This window comes from Anomaloglossus baeobatrachus, chromosome 1 (assembly GCF_048569485.1).
Source record: "Anomaloglossus baeobatrachus isolate aAnoBae1 chromosome 1, aAnoBae1.hap1, whole genome shotgun sequence".
In the NCBI taxonomy this organism is placed as follows: domain Eukaryota; kingdom Metazoa; phylum Chordata; class Amphibia; order Anura; family Aromobatidae; genus Anomaloglossus; species Anomaloglossus baeobatrachus.
Genome location: NC_134353.1, coordinates 77,274,601 through 77,300,556, shown reverse-complemented (window position 1 = coordinate 77,300,556; position 25,956 = coordinate 77,274,601). Strand labels below are relative to the sequence as shown.

General features: G+C 47.6%; 1 protein-coding gene across 7 annotated transcripts in view; it reads right to left on the bottom strand.

Moving 5' to 3' along the window:
* JAKMIP1 (janus kinase and microtubule interacting protein 1) overlaps positions 1-25,956 on the bottom strand; it is a 223,070-nt gene that overhangs the window by 85,761 nt on the left and 111,353 nt on the right. For all 7 annotated transcript variants that reach the window (XM_075346871.1, XM_075346876.1, XM_075346870.1 and 4 more), the window contains 3 exons: positions 24,596-24,742; positions 21,719-21,856; positions 17,890-17,949 (listed from right to left, as the gene is read on the bottom strand). In XM_075346871.1, coding sequence (XP_075202986.1) covers positions 17,890-17,949; positions 21,719-21,856; positions 24,596-24,742 — 345 coding nt within the window. The remainder of the gene's footprint in view (positions 1-17,889; positions 17,950-21,718; positions 21,857-24,595; positions 24,743-25,956) is intronic.

Below are 25,956 nucleotides of genomic sequence, written 5' to 3'. Positions count from 1 at the left end.
GCACAGAGCAGGGAGCAGCGCACAATGCTTAGCGCTGGCTCCTTGCTCTCCTAGTTACAGCACACATCGGGTTAATTAACCCGATGTGTGCTGCAGCTAAATGTGCACAGAGCAGGGAGCAGCGCACAATGCTTAGCGCTGGCTCCTTGCTCTCCTAGTTACAGCACACATCGGGTTAATTAACCCGATGTGTGCTGCAGCTAAATGCGCACAGAGCAGGGAGCAGCGCACAATGCTTAGCGCTGGCTCCTTGCTCTCCTAGTTACAGCACACATCGGGTTAATTAACCCGATGTGTGCTGCAGCTACATGTGCACAGAGCAGGAGCCGGCACTGACAGTGAGAGCGGCGGAGGCTGGTAACAAAGGTAAATATCGGGTAACCAAGGACAGGGCTTCTTGGTTACCCGATGTTTACATTGGTTACCAGCCTCCGCAGAAGCCGGCTCCTGCTGTCTGCACATTTAGTTGTTGCTCTCTCGCTGTCACACACAGCGATCTGTGCTTCACAGCGGGACAGCAACAACTAAAAAATGGCCCAGGACATTCAGCAACAACCAACGACCTCACAGCAGGGGCCAGGTTGTTGCTGGATGTCACACACAGCAACATCGCTAGCAACGTCACAAAAGTTGTTCGTTAGCAGCGATGTTGCTAGTGATGTTGCTTAGTGTGACGGGGGCTTAACATTTGTGCCAAGGATCCGTGTGTCTGTTTTTTTACCATCGATGTTGCGCATCTGTTTTTGTTGTCTGGAAAAAAAATTGCATACTTATACTGTCCATTAAAGGGAATCTGTCACTGATTTTGCTCCCCCATCTGAGAGGAGCATCATGTAGAAACAGTGATCCTGATTCCAGCGATGTGTCATTTACTGAGCTGTTTGCTGTCATTTTGATAAGATAACAGTTTTATCTACTGCAGATTCATCAGTTCTCTGAATGCTGAGCTGTGTCTAACTTCACCCACACCACTGATTGTCTGCTTTGTGTACACTCTACATGAACAGAAAGCTGCCAATATAATACAGTAAGCTATATAGGGCTCATGAATATGGTGGAATACACAACAGCAGGTTTACTAGTCCTCCAATGATAAAATCAATGTTTTATCAGATGGAGGTTATCAAAACTGAACTAAGCAGCCCAGTAAGTAACATCAATGGAATCAGGGTCTGTGTCTCTACATTATGCTGCTCTCAGATTGACATATTCCTTGCAAAGCAGCAATCCCATCAAAATGTTATAATAATTATATATATTTTTATATATATATATATATATATATATATATATATATATATATATATATATATATATATATATATATATATATATATATATATATATATATATATATATATATATTCTCCTGTTAATATATTGCAGTCATTATATTATATAGCACTGTGTACTTACAATTGCTCATTTTGCCCTTTCACCCAATTAATTCTATATTCCTTTAGGTCTAGGACATCACATAATTAAAAACAGACAAGCTGAATCCTTCTAAGTTCTATGTAGAAAGTCTTTCTGTGCATGAATCATTAAACTACCAATCTACATCACTGAAAACACTTTGGGGCATGTGCCAATGATGAGTTTTACTTGCGTTTTTGATGCTGCGTCAAAAATGCACAGTGTTTTACAGTACAAGCAAAGTAGATGGCATTAATAGAAATCTCATGTCCACTCTGCTTGTTTTTACACTGCTTAAACTCACCTATAGTATGTTTTACCAGTCTGAAGTACTTTCATTTCTCTTGCAGGAACGCTGAGCTTTCTCGTACCCTGACAAAGGCTTTTCTTTCTTGAACTGAAACGCACGTTGGGTGCTACTGGACTGTGAAGATCCATCTTTACACGCCACCACACACTATAATCTTGTCCTATCACAGGTGACTATATATTACTCATTGTTGCCAATATATCATCGTTTTTTTTAAATACCAGTATGTGTGTATGGGCCATCTTTTACTCTATGGGTGTTAATGGTAAAACACCAGTGACCTCTAGTGGAGTGACCTGTGTAAGAGATGAGCATAAATGAATGCTATGTCAATGCTCACATAGATCCAATTCAAAGTCCAATGACCCTGTGATGTACATGTGTCCAACTTTTAGTGATATACATATGTTGTTAATTTTTGTATTTAATAAAATTTGATACACTTTTTGAGCATTATGTTCATTTGATCATTCCTTCTTTTTTCTTGACGCTGAGATTTCTGTGCGGAATTTCTCCATAGATTTGCATTACATGTGAAAATTTCGCAGATAAATAAAAACACACATGCGTTGTTTGGTGCGTTGGTGGAAACGCATCAAAATTGCATGTAATCCGCACCTAACAAGGTCAACACCATGAAGTTTCAAAAACAGCTTAAAATTTTACAAATGACGCACCGAAGACAAAAAACCCCCAAACAAAATGCACCTTCAAAACCGCACACAAACTTAATGAAAAAAAGAGAATTTTGTTTACTTACCGTAAATTCTTTTTCTTATAGTTCCGACATGGGAGACCCAGACCATGGGTGTATAGCTTCTGCCTCCGGAGGACACACAAAGTACTACACTAAAAAGTGTAGCTCCTCCCTCCTAAGCATATACACCCCTTGGATAACCAAATATAGCCAGTTTAGTGCAAAAGCTGAAGGAGGACATCCACCCACAAGTAGAGATAGAGCAAAACCCGGAACAACCGGAACCTCTGTCTACAACAACAGCCGGTGAAAAACACACGGAACAAGAAAACTGCCAACAGGCAACAGGGAGGGTGCTGGGTCTCCCATGTCGGAACTATAAGAAAAAGAATTTACGGTAAGTAAACAAAATTCTCTTTTTCTTCATCGTTCCTTATGGGAGACCCAGACCATGGGACGTCTCAAAGCAGTCCATGGGTGGGAATAAACAGAAAACTGAGAAGTAGGCGAAACCTAACTTCACAAATGGGCGACAGCCGCCTGAAGGATGCGTCTGCCCAAGCTCGCATCTGCCGAAGCATGAGCATGCACTTGGTAGTGCTTCGAAAAGGTATGCAGACTAGTCCAAGTGGCAGCCTGACAGACCTGCTGAGCCGTAGCCTGGTGCCTGAAAGCCCAAGAGGCACCGACAGCTCTGGTCGAGTGTGCCTTGATCCCCGGCGGGGGAGGCACTTGAGTACACTGGTAGGCATCGGAAATGGCCGACCTAATCCAACGAGCTAGGGTCGGCTTAGAAGCCGAGAGGCCCTTACGCCGACCAGTGGTCAGCACAAAAAGAGAGGTGCACCGCCTAAGAGCAGCGGTGCGAGACACATAGATCCGGAGCGCCTGCACCAGATCCAGAGTATGCAACGCTTTTTCAAAGCGATGAACAGGAGCCGGACAAAAGGAAGGCAGGGAAATATCCTGGTTAAGGTGGAAAGGAGATACCACCTTAGGAAGAAAGTCCGGAGTCGGACGGAGAACCACCCTGTCTTGATGAAAAACCAAAAAAGGTGACTCCGAAGAGAGCGCAGCCAAATCAGAGACTCTCCTGAGGGAAGTTATGGCCACTAGAAAGACCACTTTCTGTGAAAGACGAGACAAAGAAACCTCCCTAAGTGGCTCAAAAGGGGGTTTCTGCAAGGCCGTGAGGACCAGATTAAGGTCCCAGGGATCCAGAGGCCGCCGATAAGGCGGAATGATGTGAGATGCGCCCTACATGAAGGTGCGCACCTGAGCCAGTCGGGCGATACGCCGCTGGAACAACACTGACAGAGCCGAGACCTGTCCCTTGAGGGAATTGAGGGATAGTCCTAGCTGCAGACCAGACTGCAGGAAGGACAGAAGGGTCGGCAGGGAAAAAGGCCAAGGGGCAAGGCCGGAAGAACGACACCAGGACAGGAAAATTCTCCAAGTCCTGTGGTAAATTTTGGCCGAGGAAGACTTCCGAGCCTGAGTCATAGTGGAGATGACTTCTGGAGGAATGCCGGAAGCCGTCAGGATCCAGGACTCAAGAGCCACGCCGTCAATCTGAGAGCTGCAGAATTCTGGCGGAAAAACGGACCTTGTGAGAGAAGGTCTGGACGGTCCGGAAGAGGCCACGGCACCTCTACGGACAGACGGAGCAGGTCTGGGTACCAAGCTCGCCTGGGCCAGTCTGGAGCAATGAGTATGACTCGACGGCCCTCCATTCTGATCTTGCGCAGGACTCTCGGCAAGAGAGCTAGAGGGGGAAACACGTAAGACAGACGGAACTGGGACCAATCCTGAACCAGCGCGTCCGCTGCAAAGGCCTGAGGATCGTGGGAGCGAGCCATGTAAACCGGGACCTTGTTGTTGTGCCGGGATGCCATTAGATCCACTTCCGGAGTGCCCCACTTGCGACAGATCGACCGGAACACTGCCGGATGCAGAGCCCACTCGCCGTTGTCCACGGCTTGACGGCTGAGATAATCTGCCTCCCAGTTTTCTACGCCTGGGATGTGGACTGCGGATATGGTGGACTTGGAGTCCTCTGTCCACTGAAGGATACGTTGACCCTCCAACATTGCCAGGCGGCTGCGAGTCCCGCCCTGGTGATTGATGTAGGCAACTGCTGTCGCGTTGTCTGACTGGACTCGAATGTGCTTGCCCGCCAACAGGTGGTGAAAGGCTACGAGAGCTAAGAGCACAGCTCTGATTTCCAGCACAATGATCGAGAGGGCTAATTCGGACGGAGTCCAAGTGCCCTGAGCTCGGTGGTGGAGAAAAACTGCTCCCCAGCCGGATAGACTGGCATCCGTGGTGAGGATCACCCAGGACGGGGTCAGGAAGGAGCGTCCCTGAGACAGAGAGAGGGGCCGAAGCCACCACTGAAGAGAGCTCCTGGTCTGTGGCGACAGAGCCACTAACCTGTGCAAGGAAGCAGTCCGCTTGTCCCAACAGCGGAGAATGTCCAGCTACAGAGGACGCAGATGGAACTGGGCAAAGGGAACCGCTTCCATTGACGCCACCATCTGACCCAGCACCTGCATTAAGTGCCTGATGGAATGACGGCGGGGCCTCAACAGAGAGCGCACCGCCAGATGGAGGGACTGCTGTTTGACGAAGGGCAGCTTGACAAGTGCCGGCATAGTCTCGAATTGCATCCCTAGGTACGTGAGCTTTTGGGTCGGGGTCAGAGTGGACTTGGGCAGATTGACAAGCCACCCGAATTGAACAAGAGTGGCGAGAGTGAGCGAGACACTCCGCTGACAGTCTGCGCTGGATGAAGCCTTGACAAGAAGGTCGTCCAGGTAAGGAATCACTGCCAACCCCTGGAGGTGCAGAACCGCAACCACTGCTGCCATGACCTTGGTAAATACTCGAGGGGCCGTGGCTAACCCAAAGGGGAGAGCCACGAATTGGAAATGTTCCTCTCCGATTGCAAAACGTAGCCAACGCTGGTGTGAAACTGCAATTGGCATATGCAGATAGGCATCTCTGATGTCGATGGATGCCAGGAAATCTCCTTGGGTCATTGAGGCAATGACTGATCGCAGAGACTCCATGCGAAAATGCCGCACCTGAACATGCTTGTTTGTGACCTCCTGAACACAAAGCATTGAACTGGCTATATTTGGTTATCCAAGGGGTGTATATGCTAGGAGGGAGGAGCTACACTTTTTAGTGTAGTACTGTGTGTGTCCTCCGGAGGCAGAAGCTATACACCCATGGTCTGGGTCTCCCATAAGGAACGATGAAGAAAAAACCCAAACCCCACACGTAAACTACGATGCGGAAATTCTGTAACGCCAAAAACTCAATGGATACAGATTGTGGGAACGCAGCCTTCTAGTTCTAATGAGGACTCATGCGGGGAAAGTAAACTTCCTGTTTATACATGGAGCTTAGAAGGATTCAGCTAGCCAGTTTTTAATCACGTGATGCCATAGACTGAATGGAATATAGAAGAATTAACTGGGTTAAAGGCAAAATGAGCAGTTGTAAGTTCACAGTGTTATATGATATGATGATTACAATTAGGGATGGGCAAACCCGAACTGTAAAGTTCGGTGTCCGTACCAAACACATGGTGTTTGTGCACACGACCGCGAACACGAGCTTTCTGGGACGTTCGTGTTACAGTTCGAGTCCAGGTGCTGTTATATAAAAAAATTTAAAAAAAAAAAAAAAAAAGCATGTTATTAACAAAACCTGATGATCATACTTACAGGTCCCGCGACGCGTCCTGCAGACTCTGCTTCCGCATCCGTCCGATCATTGCTGTGCCATCCGGTATGCACCTCTGGCTAAAAGGACCTGCCGTGACAGTGACGTCATACCCATGGGACCAGTCACGTGTGAATGTTGTATTACCTCATTGGCTACAGACTGGTCACGTGAGTATGACGTCATCACATCCTGGCGCGCCGTGATGCAAGTGTCATCTCATAACGGCGTACAATCTCCCGATGGCAGCGGGTCAGCTGCATGTATTTCCACAGCTGAGGTGCTGCTGGGGTGATGCACTGCGAGACGCAGGTGCAATCATCTCGTCACTGTCAGCCTCTGCTTCATCGCTTTGTCCAGAACGATGTAGCAGACCTGACATGCCTCTCTGTGCTTCTCACTATGTATAGACACTGTGCACAGTGATGAAGCAGGGTTGCCATTGCGCTTTTCTTCTCACTGTATATAGACTGTCTGTGCGCAGTGATGAAGCTGACATGGCTGACCCAGTGGATTACGTCAGACTAAGGAGTTTTTTTTATAATAAAGGTGGAGTCTCTTAATTTTTTTTGTTTTATTTCTAATAAAAAAAAATTCTCTGTGTTGTGTTTTTTTTACTGCTTCCTAGAAATTCATGGTGGCCATGTCTAATTTGGCGTGACACAATGAATTTCAGGCTTAGTACCATCTGAGAATACAAATCTGGTATTAACCCCTTTATTACCCAGCGAGCCTCCGCCATCACGGCCGCTGGACGAGCCGGGTAAAGCGCCTGGACATGGCGCTAAGAAACAATCCGCCATTTCCAGGGGCGGCTGCGGGCTGCCGAGAATCCCAGCCCCAAGCTTAACCCAGGACCTAGTATGACATCATAGCCACGTGACCAGTCTGTAGCCAATGAGATAATACAATATTCACACGTGTGACTGGTCACATGCTATGACGTCACGGAAGGTCCTTCTGTTACCGGGCGGCACAGCGATGATCGTACTCCGAAGGAGAAGCGGCAGGAAACAGTCTGCAGGATGCGTCGCGGGACCTGTACGTATAATGACAATGTTTATTATTAACTATATTCTTTATTTTACAGCCCCCCCACCCCCGCCACATCACATAACTGTAAAGTCCAAGTTTGGGGTTCGGACGCAGGTTCGCGTTATATCAGAACCCAAAATTTACAAAACGTCGGGTGAGTCTCCCGAACATTCAGGCCACACAAAAAAGAAAACATGGAGATGTAAACAGCCAAAAACATTATAATGGGCTTTATCTTTGAAAACTGCTCACATGTAGGTGAAACATGGCAGTCTGAATAAGGCCTAATGGTAAATTACTGCATTGATTTGGCAAAAAAGCATGCCCCCTTGTGGCCACGTTAGGAAACGTTTTCTCATTTTTCTGGATACACTTTCTAACTTCACAAATGTGAGTCCAATTACTGTAATGAATCGGAAAAAACAGGCGTAATTAATCTCTGCCAATAGAGCTAATTAAGCCTGCTGAGCGGCTTCACAAACAGAAGGGAAACACAAGAAGAAACAATGAGCCGCATTCATTATTGCATTTGTGTATTTAGCTCTAGTTTATGGTGATTTAAGCTAAATTCTTTTCATTTGCACTTAAAGTCAATTTTATATTTTCACTTGTTTTTTTTTCTGTTAGCCAATGTGTGTGATTTTTTTTTTATTTTCCAGCTGTTTGCAACCAATTCATCAAGTGCAATGTTTTAAAAACAATGCCACAAAATTTTAGGCAAATTTCCCCTTGGAATGATTTTAGGTTTGTCTGATTTTTTTTTGTGCAAATGATTTCACACATTAACAAAACATGCGACTTTTAGCTTTGAAAAGACACAAAAAAACCAAAAAAAAAAAAGGACAAAAAACAAACATAAATTGGTGTAAAATTCATGAAATGCACAATTGTAAAACAATGAATACCACAAAATATATATAAAAAAAAAAGTAAAAAAATTAAATATACATATTATATATATATATATATATGCAAAGAAGGGAATTTTGTTTACTTACCGTAAATTCCTTTTCTTCTAGCTCCAATTGGGAGACCCAGACAATTGGGTGTATAGCTATGCCTCCGGAGGCCACACAAAGTATTACACTAAAAGTGTAAAGCCCCTCCCCTTCTGCCTATACACCCCCCGTGCTCACGGGATCCTCAGTTTTGGTGCAAAAGCAAGAAGGAGGAAAAAATTATAATTGGTTTAAAGAAACTTCAATCCGAAGGAATATCGGAGAACTGAAACCATTCAACATGAACAACATGTGTACACAAAAAACAGGGGCGGGTGCTGGGTCTCCCAATTGGAGCTAGAAGAAAAGGAATTTACGGTAAGTAAACAAAATTCCCTTCTTCTTTGTCGCTCCATTGGGAGACCCAGACAATTGGGACGTCCAAAAGCAGTCCCTGGGTGGGTAAATAATACCTCATAATAGAGCCGTAACCGGCTCCGTCCTACAGGTGGGCAACCGCCGCCTGAAGGACTCGCCTACCTAGGCTGGCATCTGCCGAAGCATAGGTATGCACCTGATAGTGTTTCGTGAAAGTGTGCAGGCTCGACCAGGTAGCCGCCTGACACACCTGCTGAGCCGTAGCCTGGTGCCGCAAAGCCCAGGACGCTCCCACGGCCCTGGTAGAATGGGCCTTCAGCCCTGAGGGAACCGGAATCCCAGAGGAACGATAAGCCTCGAGAATTGGTTCCTTGATCCACCGTGCCAGTGTTGACTTGGAAGCTTGTGTCCCTCTACGCTGGCCAGCGACAAGGACAAAGAGTGCATCCGAGCGGCGCAGGGGCGCCGTACGAGAAATGTAGAATCTGAGTGCTCTCACCAGATCTAACAAGTGCAAATCCTTTTCACATTGGTGAACTGGATGAGGACAAAAAGAGGGTAAGGAGATATCCTGATTGAGATGAAAGGGGGATACCACCTTAGGGAGAAATTCCGGAACAGGACGCAGCACCACCTTGTCCTGGTGAAACACCAGGAAGGGGGCTTTGCATGACAGCGCTGCTAGCTCAGACACTCTCCGAAGCGAAGTGACTGCTACTAGGAAGGCCACTTTCTGCGAAAGGCGTGAGAGAGAGATATCCCTCATTGGCTCGAAAGGTGGTTTCTGAAGAACCATCAACACCCTGTTCAGATCCCAGGGTTCTAACGGACGCTTGTAAGGAGGTACGATGTGACAAACCCCCTGCAGGAACGTGCGAACCTGTGGAAGTCTGGCTAGGCGCTTCTGAAAAAAGACAGAGAGCGCAGAGACTTGTCCCTTAAGGGAGCCTAGTGACAAACCCTTTTCTAATCCGGATTGAAGGAAGGACAGAAAAGTGGGCAAGGTAAACGGCCAGGGAGAAACACCCTGAGCAGAGCACCATGACAGGAAAATTTTCCACGTCCTGTGGTAGATCTTGGCGGACGTTGGTTTCCTAGCCTGTCTCATGGTGGCAATGACCTCTTGAGATAATCCTGAAGACGCTAGGATCCAGGACTCAATGGCCACACAGTCAGGTTCAGGGCCGCAGAATTCAGATGGAAAAACGGCCCTTGGGACAGCAAGTCTGGTCGGTCTGGTAGTACCCACGGTTGGCCGACCGTGAGATGCCACAGATCCGGGTACCACGACCTCCTCGGCCAGTCTGGAGCGACGAGGATGGCGCGGCGGCAGTCGGCCCTGATCTTGCGTAACACTCTGGGCAACAGTGCCAGAGGAGGAAACACATAAGGGAGTTGAAACTGCGACCAATCCTGAACTAAGGCGTCTGCCGCCAGAGCTCTGTGATCTTGAGACCGTGCCATGAACGTCGGGACCTTGTTGTTGTGCTGGGACGCCATTAGGTCGACATCCGGCATGCCCCAGCGGCAACAGATCTCCTGAAACACGTCCGGGTGAAGGGACCATTCCCCTGCATCCATGCCCTGGCGACTGAGAAAGTCTGCTTCCCAGTTTTCTACGCCCGGGATGTGAACTGCGGATATGGTCGAGGCTGTGGCTTCCACCCACAGCAGAATCCGCCGAACTTCCTGGAAGGCTTGCCGACTGCGTGTCCCGCCTTGGTGGTTGATGTATGCCACCGCTGTGGAGTTGTCCGACTGAATTCGGATCTGTTTGCCTTCCAGCCACGGCTGGAACGCTTTTAGGGCAAGATACACTGCCCTTATCTCCAGAACATTGATCTGAAGGGAGGACTCTGTCTGAGTCCAAGTCCCCTGAGCCCTGTGGTGGAGAAAGACCGCTCCCCACCCTGACAGGCTCGCGTCCGTCGTGACCACAGCCCAGGATGGGGGCAGGAAGGATTTCCCCTCCGACAGAGAAGTGGGAAGAAGCCACCACTGAAGGGAAGCTTTGGCTGCCCGAGAAAGGGAGACGTTCCTGTCGAGGGACGTCGACTTCCTGTCCCATTTGCGGAGAATGTCCCATTGAAGTGGGCGCAGATGAAACTGCGCAAAAGGAACTGCCTCCATTGCCGCCACCATCTTCCCTAGGAAGTGCATGAGGCGCCTCAGGGGGTGTGACTGACCATGAAGGAGAGATTGCACCCCTCTCTGTAGTGAACGCTGTTTGTTCAGCGGAAGCTTCACTATCGCTGAGAGAGTATGAAACTCCATGCCAAGATATGTCAGTGATTGGGCCGGTGTCAGATTTGACTTTGGAAAATTGATGATCCACCCGAAAGTCTGGAGAGTTTCCAGAGCAATGTTCAGGCTGTGTTGGCATGCCCCTTGAGAGGGTGCCTTGACAAGTAGATCGTCTAAGTAAGGGATCACCGAGTGTCCCTGAGAGTGTAGGATTGCCACCACTGTTGCCATGACCTTGGTGAAGACCCGTGGGGCTGTCGCCAGGCCAAAAGGTAGTGCCACGAACTGAAGGTGTTCGTCCCCTATGGAGAAGCGCAGGAAGCGCTGATGCTCTGGTGCAATCGGTACGTGGAGATAAGCATCTTTGATGTCTATTGATGCCAGGAAATCTCCTTGGGACATTGAGGCGATGACGGAGCGGAGCGATTCCATCCGGAACCGCCTGGTTTTCACATGCTTGTTGAGCAGCTTTAGGTCCAGAACGGGACGGAAGGATCCGTCCTTTTTTGGCACCACGAACAAGTTGGAGTAAAAACCGTGACCCCGTTGCTGAAGAGGAACCGGGATCACCACTCCTTCCTCCTTCAGGGTGCCCACCGCCTGCATAAGAGCCTCGGCTCTGTCGGGGGGTGGAGATGTTCTGAAGAAACGAGTCGGAGGACGAGAGTTGAACTCTATCCTGTAACCGTGAGATAGAATGTCTCTCACCCATCGGTCTTTTACTTGTGGCAGCCAGGCGTCGCAAAAGCAGGAGAGCCTGCCACCGACCGAGGATGCGGTTTGAGGAGGCCGAAAGTCATGAGGAGGCCGCTTTGGGAGCGGTTCCTCCGGCGGTCTTCTTAGGACGTGACTTAGACCGCCATGCATCGGAGTTCCTCTGATCTTTCTGAGGCCTTTTGGACGAGGAAAATTGAGATCTGCCCGCGGTCCGAAAGGACCGAAACCTCGATTGTACCTTCCGTGGTTGAGGTCTGTTTGGTTTGGACTGGGGTAAGGATGAATCCTTTCCCTTGGATTGTTTAATGATTTCATCCAATCGCTCACCAAACAAGCGGTCGCCAGCCAATGGCAAACCGGTTAAGAACTTTTTGGAAGCAGAGTCTGCCTTCCATTCACGTAGCCACATGGCCCTGCGGAGTACCACCGAGTTGGCGGATGCCACCGCCGTACGGCTCGCAGAGTCTAGGATAGCATTAATGGTGTAGGACGCAAACGCCGACGCCTGATTGGTTAAGGACAGCACTTGCGGGGCAGATGTACGTGTTACTGCATTAATCTGCGCCTGACAAGCTGAGATAGCTTGGAGTGCCCATACGGCAGCGAATGCTGGGGCAAAAGAGGCGCCTATAGCTTCATAGATGGATTTCAACCATAGTTCCATCTGTCTGTCAGTGGCATCTTTGAGTGAAGCCCCATCTTCCACTGCAACTATGGATCTAGCCGCCAGTCTGGAGATTGGAGGATCCACCTTAGGACACTGAGTCCAGCCCTTGACAACCTCGGGGGGGGAAGGGATAACGTGTGTCCTTAAGACGCTTGGAAAAACGCTTGTCTGGACAGTCTCGGTTTTTCTGGATTGCCTCTCTGAAGTCAGAGTGATCCAGAAACAATTTAATGTACGCTTTGGAAACCTGAAACGGAATTTCTCCTGAGAAGCTGACTCCTCAATTGTAGGAGCTGGGGGAGAAATATCCAACACCTGATTGATGGTCGCTATAAGGTCATTCACTACTGCGTCACCTTCAGGCGTATCTAGGTTGAGAGCGGCTTCAGAATCAGAATCCTGATCTGATACCTCCGCTTCATCCTCCAGAGAGTCCCCCTGCTGGGACCCTGAACAGTGTGATGAGGTGGAGGGAATTTGCCAGCGGCCCCGCTTGGTCGGCCTGGGACTGCGGTCCGTGTCAGAGACCTCACCCTGGGACCTATGGGATACCCCAGGGGCACTTTGCTGTTCCAATTGAGGGGGACCAGGGGTCAAGGATTGGATAGAGCCCGGGGCCTGAATCACCGGTCTGGACTGCAATGCTTCCAGTATTTTAGCAGACCATTTATCCATAGTCTCAGACAGTTTGTCAGCAAAGGCTGCAAACTCCGTCCCTGTCACCTGGACAGTGGTAGCAGGTGGATCCACCTGGGTCACCAGTCGCAGAGGCTCCGGCTGAGTAAGTGCCACAGGGGCCGAGCATTGCACACAATGAGGGTCAGTGGAACCTGCCGGTAGTACAGCTGTACATGAGGTACAAGTTGCAAAGTACGCCTGTGCTTTGGCACCCTTGCTTTTTGCAGATGACATGTTGTCTCCTCTGAGAACAACCAGGAGGGTATATAGCCAAAAATCAACAGAGCGACCGTACAGTGCAATGTATAGCCTATAAGCCTATATATATATATATACACACTTCGGTACTCAGTGGGGCCAGCACCATAGGTGCTGCTTACCGACCGCTCAAGCAGTTGTGTGGTCACCGGATTCCCTGCCTGGGTCTCCCTGTGTTGTCTCTCCTCTCCAGCGTCTGAATCGCTGACAGGAATGGCTGTCGGCGTTCTGTGAGGAGGAGGAGATCGTGGGCGTGCCCAAGAAAAGTGCGGGAATCCAGTGCCCCACTGTACTGAGTGAGGAGGGAGGAGGATACTAATGTATGCTCCAGCCCTCCGCTGACGATCCGTGCAGCGTCCCGTCCCTTCCCTGACTGGCAGGCCTGTGGGCGGGAATAAACGACACTAGGCCGCAGAAGCCGGGGACTAAAGTTATAAGCGCGGCCGGCAATAAGCGCGGCCGCGCGGTAGTCCCCCGGCGCACAAACACACCCAGCAGTGCTGGAAAGTGTCTGGCACAAGCGCTCCATGTCCGGCGCACTAACACACCCAGCCGTGCTGGAAAGTGTCTGGCACAAGCGCTCCATGTCCGGCGCACTAACACACCCAGCAGTGCTGGAAAGTGTCTGGCCCAGGCGCTGCATGTCCGGCGCACTAACACACCCAGCAGTGCTGTAATGTGTCTGGCACAAGCGCTCCATGCGCGGTCCCCACGGGGACCCAGAGTACCTCATAGTAGCAGGGCCTTGTCCCTGACGATACTCAGCTCCTATCCTGCAGATTCCCAGGGGCTGCGGAGGGAGCACGGTCACAGTGCCTAGAGACCGATCCTGGATCCCACTTCACCCAGAGCCCTAAGGGATGGGGAAGGAAAACAGCATGTGGCTCCTGCCTGTGTACCCGCAATGGGTACCTCAACCTTAACAACACCGCCGACAAAGTGGGGTGAGAAGGGAGCATGCTGGGGGCCCTGTTATGGGCCCTCTTTTCTTCCATCCGACCTGGTCAGCAGCTGCTGCCGACCAAGCTGTGGAGCTATGCGTGGATGTCTGCCTCCTTCGCACAAAGCATAAAAACTGAGGAGCCCGTGAGCACGGGGGGTGTATAGGCAGAAGGGGAGGGGCTTTACACTTTTAGTGTAATACTTTGTGTGGCCTCCGGAGGCATAGCTATACACCCAATTGTCTGGGTCTCCCGATGGAGCGACAAAGAAAAGCCCGTAAATGATGAAACTGGCCTAAAAGTGAAAATGCTGCAGGTGTTAAAAAAAAATGCTAAGAAAATCTGGATAGACGTGCTATATACATGTAATTCTAACTTGGCACATATACACAAATTAGGCATGGAAATTTCATTAAAATTTATTTGATGTGAAAGCAAATGTGTATTATTGTGCTTAGAGCTCTCTCCAGAAGCATAATTAATAGTGATGGGCGGACCCGGACTGTACAAGTACGGATCCACGTGGTTTCACAAATACCAGAGTGTCGGGCCCGGAATCTTCAGGGAACACTGGGTAATGATCCAGATCCGGCACTCATGAAATACAAAAAAATGAAGGAAATATAATAAAGCTAGTGAACTGTACTTACCGAGGCTCTGGCGCTGCTGTAACTGCTTCTGTGGCCGCTCATTCGCATCCGGGGCCGCCCATTACCTTCATTGCATATGCACCGCTTTCCCTGCACATAGGCATCTGTGTTTGGTTGCTGTTAGACGGGTCCCCAGGATGAGTGACAGCGTGTCTGACACTTCCAATCACAGACGCTATGTGCAGGTCTATAGCGTACAGTAAAAATAAATAAAAGGGTCCCCCCATCTTATGATACTAAACACAAAGTGTTACAGCTACAGGCTGCAGCCCCCATCCATGCACTTATCTTGGCTGTGCATCAGTGTATCAAAATAAAAAGAACTACATGCGTTTGTTTTTTGTTTTGTGGTTTTAAATCTTTAAAAATATAATTAAAAAAAACTAAGTGCAGTCCCCCCGCAATTTTGATAACCAGCCATGATGAAGCCAGACAGCTGTGAGCTGGTATTCTCAGGCTGGGGAGACCCAGGCTTATTGGGGCCCCCAGCCTAAAAATAGCCTGCAGCCGTTCAGAATTGTCGCATCTATTAGATGCGTGCGAAAATCCCAGCACTTTAACTGGCTCTTCCCGATTGCCCTGATGTGGTGGCAATAGGTGTAATAAGGGGTTAATCTCAGCTAATAACTGCTACTAAGCCCTAGATTAGTAATGGGTGGTGCCTATGAGACCCCGCAATACTAATTGGAAAGTAAATAAACACAAACAAAACAAAAAATCCCTTATTTGGAATAAAACAAAAAACACCCCTCTTTCACTACTTTATTAATGCCAAAAACAACCCTGCAGGTCCGACATAATCCACACGAGGTCCCACAATGATTCTAGCTCTGCTACATCTGAAGTTCGAGAGTATGTCCATGGAACAAGACTACCCGCTGTGGGCTTCAGGCAGAAACTGAGCCTAAGCGATCAGTGGTGATTTCACTCAGGTAAGTTGCAGGCACAGCTGGAGGTTCCCACAGTCACAGGTGCAGGCCCGTGGGAACCTCCAGCTATGTCCGCAACTTACTTGAGTTATGTCACCGCTGATTGCTGATCGCATGTAACTTGACCTCGAGATGCTTAATTTAACTCAGTGACCCGCGTTTTTTTGCCCAGGGATGCAGATTTGGTGCTGAAATGTATACACTATACTCCTGCAGTAATATGGGGGGGACCCTATGGCAATTTTATTTATTTATTTTTACACTATGCTAGGGACACACATAGCAAGTGTAATTGAAAGCAGTTAAGACACGCTGTCACACTGGATGGGGGCACGGACTGACTGCAACCAATCACAGATGCTGCGATTGCCGGTGGGCGCAGGAAGCAGTGCGTATGTATGAAGGATAATTAGCGGTCCCGGAAGTAGCATAAGCGGCCCCAGAAGTAGTTTAACAGCCACTCGGGAGACTTGGTAAGTATAACATGCCTGCTTTTCCCTATTTTCTTTTATTTATTTTTTTAATTACCCAAGTTGTACGATCCGGATAATTACTCATAGTTCCCTGAGAACTCCGGGCCCGGGGTCAGTGCACAGGTACTTGTGAAACCGCACGGATCTAGACTTTTACAGTCCAGGTGAGCCTGTCAATACTTCTGATGACTTTTTCATGAAATCCATATTTGTGCAGATGTCTCTGAACAGTAGAACAGTGCACAACAACTCTAGAGTCTGCTAAATCTTCCAGAAGGTCTTTTGCAGTCAAGCAGAGGTTCTGATTTGCCTCTAGCAAGCCTACGAGTAGCTCTAAGACATTTTGCTCTGTCTTTCAGACCTTATCTTAACCTCCACTGTTCCCGTTAGCTGCCATTTTTTAATGACATTTTCAACTGAGATAAGGGCAACTTGAAAATGCTTTGATATCTTCTTATATCCTTCTCCTGCTTTGTGGGCCTCCACCATTTTCAGAGTGCTAGGCAGCTGCTTAGAAGAATCCATTGCTACTGTTTTTTGGCACAAGGTTAGAGAAGGCTGGATATTTATAAAGTTATGAAATTTGCCTCACCTCACCTTTGCCAACGATGATAGTCAACAACCCATAACCCTAACAGGCTAAATAAGCTTTGGAACCTTGGTCAAAGTTATCCGAGCACACAAATCTCCAACATTTTTGCATCGGCCCATTTACTTTTTTGTACATTTTAAAATGTAAAAGATGAAAATATATATTTTTGAGGCCTAAAATAAAAGGTTATGTCATCTTTAACTTTATGCCATTTGGAGGTTTTTTCCCCCCCATCTTCAACTTGCTTAACAGTTCACAATAACAGTAATTTTGACAAAATGTGCCCAAACATTTACATGACACTATCTTCAAAAAGAGCATCTATTCTGACTCCTTCCCTACCAAAATGTTTTCTCCAGATTTGTCTGGTGGTCTCAGAAAATGTTCACTGTGATTTTTAAGTCCGTTGATTATGGACAGTTGTTTCATATAATAAAGGGATAGCACCACCATCAGGACAACACTGGTATTTTAAAGAAATCGCACTATACTAATGTAATGAAAGATAGTTCAATGATGCAGAATGTCAAATAGGGTTGCACTGTCCCATCAGAGAAGTTGTAGATCATCTGAGGTCCATTAGGTTTGAAAGGTCCAGCAGAAGACAAATCCAGGAGGAGGTGACATTGAAGACAATCATTTACCACAATGGTCTATTTCTTATACAATGATCTACAGATAAGCGATCAGATCTTATAATTTTATTGTAACCAATATCATCAATAAGTGGAAACGCACATGCTCGGTATAGACCGAGTGGAAACGCACATGCTCGGTATAGACCGAGTGGAAACGCACATGCTCGGTATACACCGAGTGGAAACGCACATGCTCGGTATACACCGAGTGGAAACGCACATGCTCGGTATACACCGAGTGGAAACGCACATGCTCGGTATACACCGAGTGGAAACGCACATGCTCGGTATACACCCAGTGGAAACGCACATGCTCGGTATACACCCAGTGGAAACGCACATGCTCGGTATACACCCAGTGGAAACGCACATGCTCGGTATACACCCAGTGGAAACGCACATGCTCGGTATACACCCAGTGGAAACGCACATGCTCGGTATACACCGAGTGGAAACGCACATGCTCGGTATACACTGAGTGGAAACGCACATGCTCGGTATAGATGGAGGGTGGCTCTCAGCAAGAATTGTAGGGTACAAAAAAAAAAAATGAAGTTGATAACTTATTGTGTATTTCACACAATTAGGAAAAATACCTTTGGGTGCTTTAAGCTTTTTCTTTTCGGCTTTTTGAAACGCAGCATCCGTTCTTTTTCCTAAAGACAGAAACATAGCAAAGTAATATGGATGTGTAATATACTGGCATACTGAGAAATAAATGACCGTGTGAAGACATGATGGGTATCATTCTTTCACCTTGAAGGAAAAAGTCAGTGATAAGTCCAGTTTCCAATGTAATTTTACAACACCTGATGTCACTGCTGACCCTTCCTGCTGCATAATGGAGCTTGCACAATGCCTGTGATATGCATGTGTAGTGCCCCACAGGGCAGGTGTTTTAACCCACTTGTAGCCGGGCCGGGGATGCAGATTCTCTGCGTCGTCACGGGATGGCCTGGCCCGGTTCCGTTGCCCCGAGGCATACAGAAAGGAGGGTGGAGGGTGGTAGGAAGGATGGAGGTGGTAGTTTGAGGATGGGGGTGACTGTGAGGAAAGTCTTTAGAGATCATGACGCCACCTGTGGTACGCGGCAAGAGATGGGGGCCGCCACTGCGGGTGCTGCTCTCCGGGGCTGATGGTGAGGGTCGCAGCCGGGATGGTGTCGCTCCCCACAGGCGGAGCGGGATATCCCCGGGGAGGATGATGGAGGAAGGACAGGGGTGGTGGTAGTCCCTGTTGGCGCTGCAGCGCTGGGCACTGGTAAAGGAGAGGCAGAGGCAGGGGCTGCGGTTCAAGGTCTTTTACTCACAAGTAGTTCAGGCACTGCCCCAGAGTACCGATCTCTGCCACAATGGGCTCCACCCAATCCTGGACAGTTGGCGGTCACCGCCGGTGCCCATGGAAGACTTTTAGTGAAGTGTCCCTCGGTTGCTATCCGGAACCCGGGCCGAGCCTCCTGCTCCAAGCCACGGGCCCCACGAAGAGAAAAAGAGAAACACTAACTCCAGTTGTCAGTGCCAGATGTTATCCCAAGCTGTGCCAGGGAAGGTCTGCTCTAAGTGTGATGGTTGCGCCTACTTCTACCCCATGTGGTGCCCGCCCCCGGTGGTTGTCCTAGCGACTGGGAAAGTCCCATGCTTCGTGATGGCTAACTATCCTGTCTGCCCTAATCCACTCCCCTGTGGGAAAGCACCTTGGTGTTGAATATGTGCGTTTCGTGAAGGTACCGGCAGGTTAACCCCCTCCTGACCCGGGATAGATATTACCCCTAAAAAGTGGTGTAATACTCTGTGGCGCCTGAAGCTCAGGGGCACCACACATGCTGCTGCATATAGCACAGTCTGTAGCCGCTTCTGTGCCTCAGATTTTTATCTATAGTTTTCTGGCATCTTGATCAAAATTGTGGATGGATATACAGTATGTGGCTTCTGTCTGAGGTGATATAGCCTTATATATCTTTGTGGGGGGGGGAAGGTAATAGAAAACATGTAGTTACCAGACCTATTGGCACGCAGTGACGACCAGGGTTCTGCCAGGTACAAAAGAAGCCCCGGCTAGTGCTGCTACACACAGGGTGCACGTTACAACGGTGGGCCCTTGCGCTATCGAAAGGGATGCAGGGTCACCACCTAAACTCACTTGAGACTGATCTCTGCACTCCCTAATATCCCTATACGGGTTCTTTTACCCCATCGCCGATGACATGCCTATCTCTGTCTTTCCCTGGACTGAGCCCTGTATAGTGCACAGGGCAGCGGGAACGCTGGTTCTGCGCTAGGTTAAAGCCACTGAGAGGATTAGACAGCCAAGGGCAATAAACAGCAATCATACAAAGCACTCCAAAAACAAGAGGTATTGACCAGAGGGAAGAACCCAAAGAGGACTAAGGAAGGGAAAACTACACAACTTTTATACAGCAAATGTTTTGCGAATGCCTTCCTGGTCCACAGCTCACAGGTTCCCTCTAGAGGCAAGTAAGGCAGAAAATATCATCAGCGATTACCTGAGCTAGGAGGGAAGTCTTGATAGCAGAGCTAATTAGCAATAGAGAACAGCTGGCTATAGCTTTCATTCAGAGTTCAGGAGACCAGAGGATCTACTTAACCCTAGCAGTGCTGGATAAAGGAGAATCTGCACAGCCAGCAGTATAAGGCTACTTTCACACATCCGGCTTGAGCCCTGCGGCTCAATCCGGCTGTGCAAGCTATGCAACGGATGCGGTGAAAACACCGCATCCTTTGCATAAGTTTTTCCTTTGCGGCCCGCCCGGTTTTTGCCGCTTGCGGCATGCTACTGAGCATGCGCAGTGGCAAAAACCGCATGCGGCGGCCGAATGCGGTATTTGCCGCATCGCGCCGCATCCGGCCGCCATAGGCATGCATTGAGAGATGCGCCGCATCGGCCGAATGCGGCGCGATGCGGTTTTTTTTGCCGCACGAAAAAACGTGCCAGGCAACGTTCCATCCGGCCGCCGCATCGGCTAAATCTGCCGCATGCGGCAAAAACCGGATGGAACGCAAGGCCATGCGGCACAATGCGGCACTAATTAAAGTCTATGCAGGAAAATCGCAACCGGCAGCAAAAAAAAACGGTTGCGATTTTCCTGCAAAGTGCCGGATTGTGCCGCAGAAGAAAAACCGGAGGTGTGAAAGTACCCTTAACCTGAGCAAGAGTGTATGAAACCCTGCACTGTGATCTCCCGACACCAGAAATAGGAGAGACTCCTATCTGTCGTGGTTCCCTCGTGAGACCTACAGCCGGAGATATCCACCTAAGACTATTTATAATTACTGGAGATTTTAGGCCGATTTCTGATTTATAATGATCACATATTAAATAATACTTGTTCTTCAGACGGTCACTGCAGACCAGACCAGCACCCAGGAGAATGCCGACTATACCATTACGGTGATATATAATTAATTCCTATAAAATTAGCATATTACTTTCTTGTGCTATAAAGATCAGTCCACAAGACTCCTGAATTACTCACTGTGTGTATAATAATGGCCTATCATGTACTGCACGGAGACTGAAACCCCTAATAAAATGCCAGGTCAAAAAATTAGCAAAATTACAGATTTTTCCCTCTTGAGCGTCTCCTGGGTAACTCTTTGTACGTATTATACTACAAGAAATTGTTGAAGCAGGAAACAAATCCAGGAACAAGGTATATGGTTAATTCGGTCCATAATTTACTGGGACAGCCAGAACTCTTAGCGTACATCCAATAGGAGAGATGGAACAGTCTTGGTCCTAAAACCATGGCTTACATTAGGGTTTACAAAGTCAGAAAATCCCTTCCAGAATGATGCCTCACAGGTCCAAATCCTGACAGTCTCTGCATTTTACAAGCAGCCAGATATTTCCCTTGCAGTTGGCTACTGACTACAAATAGATATACTTGTAATTCATGGTTGGCTTAAAGGGGTTGTCCACTACTTTTACATTGATGGCATATCCTTAGGATAGGTCATCAATATCTGATCGGCCAGGATCCTACACCCAGCACCCACACCGATCAGCTGTTTTTGGTTCCGGCAGAAGGAAGCTCAGTTCTAGAGCTGCTCAGTCTTCCGATTGGGGCTCTGCTGGGTACTGCACATCCTGCTGATTAGAATGGGAGGCGGACTATCACAAGACAGAGTAGCTCCAGAAGTCCGCATTTCTGTCTGCCTGCTACTGCCACCGGGACTGAGGACAGCTTGATGGCGAGGGTGCAGGGTGTTGGATCCCGACCGATCAGACATTGATGGCGTATCCTAAGGATAGGCCATCAATGTAAAAGTATGGGACAACCTGTTTAGGTCTGCCAGAACTTAAGTTGCTGGTAGAAAGGGGTTCCCAAATTTTGACCATATACACTTAAAATGTTTCTCTAAATTAAAGGACTCCTTTAAATTTGATTAAATTGCAGTATATTACCACGGTGATGTCGTCGATGATCTGCTGCTGCTCCATGACTTGAAGTCGTAAGAATTCAATCTCTTGTTCCTGAGCATTACTCAGATCATCCAGAGATGAATGGCGCTTTAAGGCGCCGACAGTGGGAAACTTCTCCTTCTGTAAAGGAAGCAGAAACCCATTATTAGATCAAATCAACCCAGCAACCTATCCATAGGATCAATACAAGTTAAAGGGAACGCCCGATATAAACAAAAAGCCACCAGCTATAACAACTCTTGTACCACAGTCCAAAAATCTGTAATAAGCCACTAACTCCCCCTGCATGCCCCAAAAAATACTTTTTGTAGGTCTCATGTGCCATATGCTAATCAGCACACTCCGGTCCAATAGGCCGTTGCTGGTGTGTGCCTCCTTTATGGGCAGAATCGCCGTCTTCCTGCCTTGATTGACATGGATAACGCGTCCTATGTCTTTAAAAAAATCGCTGCAAATCTTGTGCCTGTGCAGTTAAAGTGCAGGTCTGCCCAGGTGCTCTTTTCCCTGTCCTACTAGGGGGAAAGCAAAGTCCTCTAATACACCGGCGCCTATTAACCGGAAGTGAAGTCAGCACTGGCATATGCCGTTTGTAAGGCAAAGCAAAATGCGCCTGCGCAGGCACACGATTAGCAGCAATCTGTGGATGATTTAGGATGCGTCATCCACATTAAGAAAGGTGGACCTCAATTCTATAGGAGGAAGAGAGCATAGACCAGCGATGCCTATCAGATCAGACCATGCTGATTAGGATACAGCACAGGAGACTCAGATTATTTTTTTGGGGATATGCAGGGGAGTTAGAGGCTTATATACAGATTGATGGACTGTGGTAAACAGTACTTAAAAGGTGTTGGTTTTTGTTTATATTACACAAAAACATTTGACTGTTTTCATCAGTAGAAAATGTAAAGGTAACCTATCACCATTTATAAAAAGGATACAAAATATAAAAATGTCCTCACTCACAGAAAAATAAAGAGCCATGTTAACTAGATGTAGTAGCTCTCTCCTCCTCTCTCCTAGCACACACTCACAGTATCTTAATCCGAAACATAATCTATCAACCTTATCTTTAGTGTACAAAAACAAAAAGTGAAAAAGAAATATTTGATAATCAGATTCTAATCTAATTTTGGTCAATGGGGAATTCAGAATTTTGGGTCATAACATTACAGCCTTCTAAACTCTTCTTAGACACATACAGTTTTGTGTATATTTTCTATAATGCAGATTAAGAGTTATTTCCAGATTAGAAAATGTTAGCATGGAAGGAATACTTAACACTATATTTTGATGAGTGGGTGGGATATCTGTGTCGCTGCCAATCCTGAGAATGGAGAGACTACGGGGCTGATTTTGCGGGAAATCCCCTTTTGAGTTCTGATAACCATGAGCTTGTGGCCTTATCCTCAGGATAGGTTGGATCCCCATGGTCATAAAATAGTAGCATATACTAGCAAAATGCTCTCACTTTATAAAACGTTAAAAAGGCCAGTTTATGATACTGACTTTCACAGTCCGAGTATGGACCGGCTGCGGGTCTTCTGACTTGAAATCAATATCCTCAAGCTTATATGAGGCTCCTCCTGAGATGGGTCTGGAGACCCGTGGCCAGGTTACGCAAACCGAAAAAAGATGAATATATAAATCCAAACTAACCCTTTAAGTCCCACAAGGCCGGTTTCTAACTTGAGGGTTTATGTACCATATTTTTCGCTTTATAAGACGCACTTTTGTCCCCCCAAAGTTTGGGGGAAAGTAGGGGGTGCGTCTTATAATCCGAATATACGAATTATATACTGCAGGGCCCAGGGGGGGTGGAGGCAGCTCTGTAGCGGTGCTGGAGGCTGAGGCAAGCTGGTGGAGGCTGGTGAAGGCTGCAGGAGGCAGCGAGAGATCTCCTGCTCCAGCTCATAATATATACTGCCGCTGTACATCAACGTGGTGCTGAAACCACACCACGGTAATGGGCTGGGGGAGCGGCGCATATTATATGTGCCTGCGCCCCCCTTTGATGACATATGCCCCCCCCTTGTGTTAGACATGGCCCCTATGCTGCTGCCCATAGTAAAATAACCTATTTACTTAACTCCTCCAGCGTGTCTCCCCGGTCGCCCTGCTGCCACTGTGACAAGGCACACAGAGATGATGTAACTCTACTGTGCCGATCACATGACCAGCACAGAGAACCAGGAAGTGCAGGAGCTCAGCAGCACAGAGGGAGACACCGGGAGGACAGTGCTGGTGAAGATAAGTAAAGAGTATTTTATTTTACTATGGGCAGCAGCATGGGGGCCATATCAAACACAGGGTGCCGTGTGCCATCCATAGGGGGCCATGGGTAGCACAGGGGGACGTGTGCCATCCATAGGGGGCCGTGTGCCATCCATAGGGGGCCATGGGCAGCACAGGGGGACGTGTGCTATCTATAGGAGACCTGTGCCAACTGTAGGCGACGTGTGCCAACAATGGGGGACATGTGACATCACTGGGGGACGTGTGCCAGCACAAGAGGGCTATATTCAATATAAGGGAGCCATATCCAGATTAAGGGGGCTAATTTTAGGATGGGGGGGCTATGAAGGACATATACCGTATATGATTTGTTAGACAGACACTGGCATAAGACCGACCCCATTTAACATTAAAAAAAATTTCTCTATTCCTTCACCAAATTTGTGGGTGCGTCTTATAATCAGGTGCGTCTTATAAAGCGAAAAATACGGTATATGTGAATTTATGGGTAAGAAATACAGATATTTCTATTGGTCCAGACTTGGACCAATATTAGTATATTATGAATATAGGCCATATCTTCCTCCCACTGATCGGTGATTATTATTTTTTTTTTTTTTTTACCATTTCTGCGTTCTCCCTCGATAAGGCCTTGATTTTTTCTTCCATCCGCTGTATCGTCTGTAAAGTGTCCTCGTGCTTTTTGGACATCCTTTTATTCTTTTCAACCAAAGGCTTCAGCTGTGTTTCTGTCTCGCGGACACGTTTCAGCTGTAACCAAAAAGGAAAAGAAAAAGAAAAAAAATCCATTAGCTGTAAACAAGTGCTAGCCAATGCGTTATGACCAACAATATCTGGGATTCAGTAAATCTTAGGCTTGGGGAACTTTCAGAGACTATGGACTTCTAGGACCATGCTAATTTTTAAGAAGCGCTCCAGGAGTCTTGTTGATTTTGCCTCTGCAAATCTCTCAAGCACCTTCGATTTTAGACCATCTTTGCAATTTAAAAGGAAATCTGTCAGCAGGTTTTTGCTATGTAATCTGAAGACAGCATGCTGTAATGGTTAACACGCAGAGTTCAGCTTCTCTCATCAAGGACTGTGCTGTTCATCTGCAACGTTTGTTTTAACTTCATGAGATTATCAAAGTTGGATTATGTCAGCTAGTCCTGCATCTCCCTGCTTTGATTAGCAGCTCACTGTCTATAGACATTGTATATAGAGAGCCTGGTGTGGGCGACAGCAGCTTTCTCATTTCTGCTGCATTGCTAAAACAAAAAAATACTATCAGAACAGCTGCACCCAGTAATCAAATGATTGTTCATTGGATTCAGGGTCTCTTTGCCTACACCATGCTGCTCTCTGATGAAGTAGCAAAATCCTGCTGAAATATTCCCTTTAAAAGCCATGCACATTTATTTGTGGACATTGCAAGAATCACTTTGGGGTATATACTGTATATGCTTCCTCTCTGTGCCTAAAACGGCTGCCTTCCCAACAGACATTCCCTTACAGCACACCCCCGTTAGCCCCACCTCTTCTACAACTACACCCCCAATGCTTTTCAAATCCCCTTCTTCCACTCCTTATAATTTAACCCCTTCCTAAACCCCAATCCCTCGATCCAAGTAATGTGTGTGTGTGTGTGTGTGTGTGCGTACGTGCGTGCGTGTGGGGGGTTTCTGGCAACTGATGTGGTAGAGGGTTAACGGAATGTTAGAGGGGAAAAAAAAGCACTTTGGTCCACGGATGAGCTCTTTTCCCCCAGCTTTATACAAACCTCAACAAAAACACTTTTAGCAAATATTACTGCCCTGTAACTGGGCCACCGCCATGGTGAGTGGATTACGGGCATATATATGTGCCAGGCCAGCATTGTACTGTATGAGTTTTAGGACTATGTGACAAATACGTTCAGACAGCTGGAAACTAAGCAAATAGATCTGCATTTCAATGACATGTAAAATACTTTGTCTGCAAATAAT